Source organism: Ips typographus, linkage group LG1 (assembly GCF_016097725.1).
Source record: "Ips typographus isolate SLU linkage group LG1, UJ_Ityp_2.0, whole genome shotgun sequence".
Lineage (NCBI taxonomy): Eukaryota > Metazoa > Arthropoda > Insecta > Coleoptera > Curculionidae > Ips > Ips typographus.
In genome coordinates this window covers 22,227,381-22,236,472 of record NC_138422.1, presented here as the reverse complement: position 1 = coordinate 22,236,472, position 9,092 = coordinate 22,227,381, and the positions used below count along the sequence as shown (strand labels likewise).

At 36.0% G+C, this 9,092-nt stretch overlaps 1 protein-coding gene across 1 annotated transcript; it reads left to right on the top strand.

The window, feature by feature from the left end:
• Positions 1–1,415: 1,415 nt before the first annotated feature.
• LOC145724476 (uncharacterized) lies at positions 1,416–7,637 on the top strand. Its single transcript, XM_081972813.1, has 4 exons — positions 1,416–1,624; positions 1,694–1,942; positions 2,009–2,633; positions 7,575–7,637. The coding sequence occupies exons 1-4, from the start codon at positions 1,416–1,418 to the stop codon at positions 7,635–7,637; spliced, it is 1,146 nt and encodes a 381-aa protein (XP_081828939.1).
• Positions 7,638–9,092: the final 1,455 nt, after the last annotated feature.

The following is a 9,092-nucleotide window of genomic DNA, read 5'->3' as shown; positions in this document are numbered from 1 at the left end:
GCGGCCTCAAAGACGTAAATAGTGCTCGACCCTGTTAATCGGAGTAAGTATTATTTATGGTCCTTGAATATTTATGTTCCGCTGACACTTACAGTTGGATTTCCTTATTGTTTCAGGAACCCTTCTGAGGTAACCCAAACTTATGATTAACCAACCATGATTCAGCGTTGTTATGTTGCGGTAAGTTAATTGTCTTAACTACTAAATCCAAACATATTATCCCTTGAAAAGTTACACACGTGAGGGTCTATCAAATTCCTAAAACTGCATGTGATCTTGTAAGAGTATGTGTGACGTTTAATGTGATATTGTCACGATTGGAAAATTCATTAATTTAGAAGATGGATTTATTAACTTAAAATATGAAAATCTTCGAGGATGGTAAAATATTTTGCGAGCAGAATACTACGTGCATCAGACCTATTTAAAGACTAAAAAAAGCGACGAACGATAGATTTCGTCACTGAACCAATTTGGTATAAGTAAGGCTCGACATCCGTTTATAAGGCCTACGGTAGAAGATAGTCAAAAGACTCCGTCTCGTGCCACAAAATATAGGCGCCCATTCTGCAACCTGCACCGGGTTCGTAAATTAATGAAATAGTAAATCATTCTTAGACTATAACATGCTTTACAATTTAAACGTGACAATATTATGAAACATTTTGCATAATTTGTTATGAATGCTAAAAGGAGAGATCCAATAGGAATGCGGTCAATTTGCTTACGATGGTACTTGTTTTTTCAGATACTAAGAAAAGCACGTAGTTAAAAAAGTGTGGCTATCACACTGTTCAATGCTAAAAGTCACGACTGTTAAAAAAGTCACGTGACTATGACAGAACACAAAAGTAACAAAATAAGCGGGAAAAATATCACATAACCTTGGAAAAACTATCAGTCAAAACTAACTAATTGATGTGTTTTTATGAATATGGTCATTAAAACATTCTAACCAAGTTTAACTAGGCGTTACACGGTTATTTGGAGATCGGTCCATGGTGGTTGCCGCAAGGTGCTGTCCTCAGGGAGGACTGGGAGGAGTACTCTCCCCTCTGCTGTGGAGCCTTGTAGTGGACGAACTACTGTGGAATCTGAACGATGCTGGCCTGTATGCACAGGCATATGCGAATGGTCGGTAACTGGTGCGATCTAGTCGGGTTAAGAGTCAACCCGGCAAAAGCACAGCTTATGCTCTTCAGCAGAAAGCGTGACCAAGGAATACGACTAGAGATAATTCTCTCTAGTGTAACACTAAACTACAGTCAGTCGATTAAGTACCTGGGTATCTACCTGGACGCTAAATTGTCATGGCGGGAGCACATAACCTGTAAAATCAGGAAAGCTTCGTTTGCCCTGTGGACTTGCAGGAGGGCTTGTGATGGCACCAGGGGATTACAACCCAAGGTTGTCCAATGGCTCTACTGCGCCTTAGTCCGACCTATACTAACATAGGGGCCCTTGTGTGGTGGCCATGTGTGGAAAGAAGTGACGTGCGCTCACAATTAGATAGGTTACAAAGGCTCGCCAGCACTGCGATAACGGGAGGCATGAGAACTGCCCCCACGAGAGCACTCGAAGTCAACTTCGTGCCCTTGGACCTTCACATAAAAATGGAAGCCATGTAAGTTTTCACGTATGGACACTCTTGTATATGGGACTGGGCCACTGAACGGTGTCCAATACTTCTTAGGAGTAGTGACCATATGCCTAGAAGGCTACAGCCCTCAAACTTCCTCAAGGTTGTAATTACCGAGCGGCAGGAGTGGGAGAATGGAGCTGCCCCGGGGGTCGTCCGCCATGGATCCAACTGGTTCACGGATGGATCCAGCAGAAGGGTGCTGACGGGGGCAGGTGTCTGGGCTGAGACAGGCCAAACAGCGAAGCACTTTGCATTGGGTACACACCCTACTGTATTCCAGGCTGAGGTGCTTGCGATCCTGTATTGTGGGCTAGAACTACTCTAGGGCCCGCGACAGGAAGACACAATTAACATTTGTTCTGACAGCCGAGCTGCCATCATGGCAATCAGTGCTGAGGTAGTGCACTCCAAATTGGTTCTGGAGTGCAAAACAACCCTGGAAAAGCTGGCCCAAAAGAACGACATACGTCTTGTGTGGGTTCCGGGACATGCTGCTAATCCGGGAAATGAAGAGGCGGGTCGACTGGCAAAACTGGGAACTCAGAAAATGCCTGTTGGTCCAGAGCCGACTGTGGGGATCGCCAATAGCATGGTGATCCAGTCGCTAAAATCTTTAGGCCAGCAGCTGTTTCAAGAACGCTGGGACTCCGCCATAGGTATGAGGCAGGCCATAAAACTCATTAGTGGCCCCTCAGTCAAAAATACGAAATACCTGCTAGAACTAATCAGAGAGAACTTAAGGACGGTGACCGGCCTTCTGACTGGCCACTGCCAGCTGAGACGGCATCAGTACTTGATGGGTATAACCGAGGATCCTACTTGTCGAGGATGCTTGGAAGAGGAAGAGTCGGCAGGACACATCTTAATGTGGTGTCCAGCCTTCACTCGTTTGCGGACAGCATTCCTGGGACTCCTCAAGGAGATATTCCCTAAAAACTGTTTCAAAGCACAAAAAAGTGTTTTAAAAGACCTTAAACAACTTCAACCTAGCGTAAGTTGGTTATTTGAAAAAATATAAAAAAAATGTAAAAGGGGGAATTTCTATGTTGTTTTTTAATTTAACTCCATAGTGTTATATATTTTGGAAAAGATAATTTTTAGGTTAGGATTCCAAATCTGCATAAATATATAGGTTGTTTCATTTAAAAAATGTTTGGTTCATATCTTAAAAACAATGTGCTCAAGTAAAATTGGATTAAATATTTAAACTCGTTATGTTATATAGACGAGGGGTTTTCCAAATTGTCATATTTTCAAAGTAGCTCGAAAACGGGGACAGTTGTGGCAGAGCCTGCTTCATCGTTCTTTTCACAAAAATCTAGAACTGATTTTATAAATCGACGTAAAAACCTTAACCTCGACATAAACGACATAGTAATTATAAAAAACCGCAATGAAATTCTACACACATAAAAAAGTACATTCCAACATATTGCAAAGTAAGTAATATATTCGCAAACTGGCTTATCGGTATTCCAAATTGGATAGCTATTATGGGAAAAATCCGGTATAAAGCTAATGCCATAAATTGAGTGGAGAAGGCTCGAGAGCATGTTCGGGTAAACCGTAAAGATAGACTTGCAGACTCCTTCAAGAGCACTTCGATAGTTTCCCGGCGATTGTAAGATATGCTCCCTCGGGAAGCGCCATAAACACCGATCAAATCCGGAATCGGTTTAAATCGAGAGCACAACAAGACGCCAGCGCTTCTGGGAAATTTTATGTACAGAGTGAAACAGCTTTGTCCTGACACTTTACACATCTGTAAGTTATTTCCTTTTCAGGTTTACCTGATGTTAAGCAATTGAAACACACATAAAATAGATTAACTAAGAATTTCCACATAATTTAACCGTCTCCACCCTGTAGGATCGCGTGTAGTGGAAACTGGGCGGAAGACAAGAATATTTACGACAAACAGAGTTTTTGTTGCCCGGAACTGCATAGATATTCCCCTCAATTTTTCTTATTTGTTTGCGTGTACCAAACAACTCTTCCACCTCAATTTACTAACTCAACTTACACAAAAATTGCTTAGGTAGCAGAAATTCATAGTTATAGGTGCCGACTGCCTAATTCAATTCCGAGTTGGGTGTGCTGCAACTGCAGCTATCGCACCATGAAACTCTATTAGCAAGTTCATCGTATAGAAAAGCCGAAGTTATTAGCAAATTAACTTTAGAACTTGGCGTTACGCTACATTTACTTCTACGGACGGGGCTGGTGTAAATTGTCAATGAGCGATTTTAAAATGGATGAGACGTAAGAGATGAGAAAAAGGGATGTGGTATAGATCGCCTGGTGCCGATAATGCGAATTTTTCTGCCACTTTTAAAGCTGATTCATAATGTAAAACTTGTTAAAATTAAGTCAATAATGTGCCACAGGCTGATAGTGTTGAACGTTTAATAAAGTATCTTTTCCACTAAACGCTTTTACTAAATTTCCTAGTTAGGCAAAGAACTTAAATGGAAATACAAATATTCGAACTGCTTTGATCTTATTTAGATCGCGAAATACTAAAGTAATGAAAAACAGTAATTAGAGTTGAAACTTTTCTTAAATTAGTTTGCTGTTTGATGGTTAGCAAAGGTTTGTAAATTAATTAGTACATTGCATTAACTTTTTCAGAAATATTTACTGAAAAGTTCAATTTTACGATTTGCTAACAACTTACTGACAGATGACACATAATTTAGAAAACTACAAATATAATTTGTTATAAGCATTTTGTCTTCATTATTGATTTTATCCTTTTATTGTGTTATTACCTATTTGACTGCTTTATAAATAACAAATCTATGGGAGTTTTACTGTTTTCTGCTATGGTTTATTTCCATTTATAACCAACATTTTTCATCATATTTGCAAGGCATAAAAGGTCCTACAACTTGTTCTGCAGACTATGTACTTACTAGTTTCTGTTCTCTGAATTTCATAAAAAAACAGTTGTATTTGAAACTTTTTCCGCTTTTTGGAATTAGGCCAACTCTTTGACGCTCTATTTCTAAAAAATCATTTAACTAGCAGATTAAAACTGAAAATAAAATGAAACTTTGTTTTGACTATACAGAGATGGACAATACTATGAAATTTAATTCGTTCAAAAATCTAGGAATATGTTTTTAATTATTTGCTCAAACACGTCATTTATTATTTTTTGTTGACAATTGTTTTTGACAACAATTTTTGCTCCTTAGGATCGGCATATACGTAATAGTTATGATGTTAAACTTAACTTTTTCAAATAGAATGCTCCATATATTATAAAGTGTTTGCATTCCTCTAAAATTGACTGTTTTTGGTCACCCTACACGCAATTTTTAAGATAAGATAATAAATTTAAGATTTTTTGCTTTACACCACCGGAAAGAGGAGCCCAAGACGGTTAATTTGAGTGGTGGAAACTCCCTGAACTCCCAAAATCAACTGAGTTACAGGGTGTTCAAATTTCAGATCACAATTTCAACTGATTAACATATTTGTTGCACCAAAGCAGTTTTTTCTAAATAACTCAAAAACGGTGGAAGTTAACAAAAATTGCAAGAGACCAAAAATATTTCTAATCAACTCTCTAACCCAACACCGTAAGTTTGCAGGACAGTGTTTTTCTTCCAGTATTCAGGATGTGCATAAAAAGTATGGTGGTTCACTATTTTTGTCACCATGTAGTCAATTTTTAGGATAGAATTTTTAGCTCAATACCACTGGAAAAAGGAGCTCAAGACGGTGAATTTGAGTGGTTCAACCGCCCTGAACTCCCAAAAATAACTGAGTTACAGGGTGTTCAAATTTTAAATCACAACTTCAACTGATTTGAAAACTCCAAAGTGCGTTTTTCAATTCAGGGCTAAAACCAGCTTAAAGTACTGTCTTTGTTCTTTTATCTCTACGCCAGTGAGACTGAAAACTCATATAACATAAATGGCAAAAAAGGATCAGTTATTTACCTAACAAGTGTGGAAAGTGTTACGTTTCCGCACAAGACTGTAGTTAAAGCCGAGAAACACGCTTTCTACAAGTATTAAGATCAATATTTGTCTTACAAAATTCCATGAAATTTTGAGAAAAGTGTGCATAATAAAGTCAACAATTTATTGAAAGAACAAAGCTCGGAACATTATTTAGATTTAGATTTTATGGAAATAACAACACACAAAATATTTTTCGGAAAAATGTTTAGGTTTTATCTTGTATTGTACTGCTAAAAAAAACGAAATTAAATAAAAATATCTACTTAAGAAGTTACCAAAAACTGCGCAATTTTCGATTATCGTGATTAGGGTGTTTTCAAAAAAATTTTGCATTTTGTGTAAAATCCGAAAAAATTTGTTACTTTTGAGGCACTTTTAAAATGCTCTAAAACTTACTATCACTTTTTCAATACTTTGTCGTTAAAACTAAGCCTAAAAACGTTATTAAATTTTCTTTCTTGTTACTAGTCTTGGTAGAATGCAAGGTAAACTGAAAACTTTACAAATTACTGAAATTCAGGGTTCTCACAAGTAAATGTTTACATATTTGTTTATTTTACCGTTATTAGGGCAGAAACTACTCACAAAACGCCATATTGAAATGTACGTCAGCTATATTGGATTTTTCAGTGTATAATATGCTTTAAACTGTATAGTAGTGTAAGTAAACTCCATAATGCAACAAATTGCAGTTTAAATTGAACTTTATAACAAATTTCATTATTTTCTTGAATTTCGAATTTATGTAATAAAAATAATATATTACCAACGTAAGCAAGCACCTGCCTTAAGGTAATTTATGATGAACGAAAAAGGGCGTGGTACTACCTAAAGCTCATTTATAAAAACAACCATTTTTCATGGGTAATTAATTAGAACTAATTATATGCTACCAAAATTAGAAAAAGGAATATTAACATAAAGTCAAGAGTAGTCAACACATACATATTTAATCATTCTTTTTTGGTTTATTATTATCCAAATTGATATCAGGAGTCACAATGCAAACAAAAAAAGTACATTGTCAGGCACATTACCGAAAGCCCCAGTATTATTAATGTAAATGTTTAATGACTGTAATGACCATCTAGGTGGATATTAACACCATAATTCCATCCTTAATGACCATGAGAAGGTAAACACATTTTCATGAAAAACCACTTTATTAACTTTAACTATAGCTTATAATGCCTGGCCCTATTAAGGGACAGTCATTCAAGTCTATTATTATTGTCTGTCGTAAATAGGTTCTTTTTTAGAAGGCAAAGTTTCCAGTTTAATGCGATGATGTATGTGATATGAAAATGTTATTGACAAAATTCAGTAAACCAAATGAAGACAAGAAAGACAAATTAAGGTCTCCATGTCACACACCCATCAGGTATAAGAGATGGGTATCGATAAGGGACTTGGTAGAATCTGATCTAACCTATGGCAAAAAGGATCCCCAAAACTTGATGGATGTATTAGCCTGTCAAAAGGGCTGTGTAATCCCTGCATGCATTATCGAGGCTCAAATTACCCTTTGACGTTTCATAAAAGGGTTCTGTATCTTAAAATGGTAAATGGAATAAATAAAAATATCAGCGTCTAGTGAAATGAAGAAACACTCCACAACTGACCAAAACAAGTCTTTACCCTTAATCGGTCGTTAAGGGTTATTTTTTTTTGTTCTGGCCCTATTTATCAAATTGCGTGCCCTGTTCAGAAAGTAGGAAACACTTTATTCGCTACAAATGAAAATTAATGAATCGGCCGAACCTGTATTGACACCTGCTTGCAACATCATTAATATCTTCCGGGTGTTTAGGAAGGAGATTTCCCTTTTGATGGCCCTTCATTAATAATTCTATTGAACGTTGCCCTGTACACGTTTAATTCTTCCATTTCGAGGGTCATATAAATAACTACAACATTTTTAGGTTCAAATCGTGTTAATTTGACAGTTTTATTTTTAGAGACAGGTGACCATTACTGATGACTATTCGGATTACAGTAGTATATCCAATTTTCGACTGTAACACGATCGTGTTTTTTTAGTGAATATTGACTTTTTACATCATTTGAAATAATTTTTAGGTTCCTAAATTAATTTCCATTTTAAGAATATGCATTATTCCATATAATTTAAAATTGTCAGGACTGTTATTAAACTTCTTCACACTACTGGCATAAAATTTAAATATGAATCGATGAACAAACATACTTTATTCATTCAATAAAACGGTTTATTTGACTGCATACTAGCCATCTGTCTTATAAATTGGGTAGGTAAACGTTACTAATAATTAATGGATGCTTTTGTCCCTGCAGGACTTATATTTTCGAAAACTTTGATTAAGTTTTAAGCCTAACACGGATATAGTCGTAATTGGTGACTTGTTAGAAATACATGTAGGAGATAGGAATGACAGCAGATTATTCATTATGTAAAGGAGAATATTAGGGACAATTAGATAGGAGAGGATAGGTCCATATACTTTGTATTTTTGATTTGTTAACTTGTTATTGCTGCGTTGCTTATTAGGTTAGGTTAGGGGTTAGTTGAATAAAGCTTTTCATTTTACAAATACCTAAATGCATTATAAAACTTTTTTTGAAAAAACAGTTACTGAAGCAATAAGAGTAATAAAAAAATTTCATATGAAAGTTAAAGTACTTAAAACATATCAAAAGTAATATCGAACATTTTTGCTAATTGAGTATTTGCATAGAACCTTCTGAAGATGATTTTACCAGAACTTTTGAAAATTACAAAAAGGCTAATATTCACTGAATGTGACAAGTGATAATTTAAGAAGAAATTGAGCATCTGCAAAATGTAAATCCATCGAAATGTGAGTTTGGTAAATGAAAATCACCAGAATATATTAGAATCTCTTAAAACAGGTGTTAAGACCACTTGGGTGAAGTAGAAATATGTGTTGACAAGATTTAAAAAAAAAATACTAAAATTTGTTGGTTATCAGGAACTAAAATTTGGAAAAGATGCTCGAAAATTGTGAGTTCACAGAATAATTAAACTGATTAATTTCCAGTTACTATATTAATAGTCACTAGTGTACCTTTTAGTTTTCCTGAATAGAAATTTGCAAAATGCTAAAAACTGTTTACCATTAAAACTTTTCAAAAAAAAGAATTTGTTATTAACAAATAACCAGTTTGATGATAATATATTTTTCAATAATATTTGGTCGTATTTTCACCAGATCTATTTCTTTAGCTGTTAATCATTGCAAAAATTGGCACCCACTCAGCATAAGAAGTTTCGTTCCCACAATGTTCCATTCCCTAACGCCCTTTTGTGTCTACATCCATAAACATACAATACACGGGGGTTGATGAATGAACGGGTTGCAACAATAGGGTCACCGACGGCATGTGTCCGGAGCCCCCAGGTTTCGAAAATGGTTTTTTAATCGGACCGAGTGCAAAGATCGGTCCACCGATAACCGATCAGGGACAAAACCCCGGGT

What these genes read in the sequence shown, in the direction of transcription:
- LOC145724476 (XM_081972813.1), top strand. Translation starts at nt 1,416, where the DNA reads ATGGCTCTACTGCGCCTTAGTCCGACCTATACTAACATAGGGGCCCTT. An exon ending in CACATAAAAATGGAAGCCAT is followed by an intron (nt 1,625 to 1,693) that starts GTAAGTTTTCAC and finishes AATACTTCTTAG; the next exon opens with GAGTAGTGACCATATGCCTA. An exon ending in TTAAACAACTTCAACCTAGC is followed by an intron (nt 2,634 to 7,574) that starts GTAAGTTGGTTA and finishes TTTTATTTTTAG; the next exon opens with AGACAGGTGACCATTACTGA.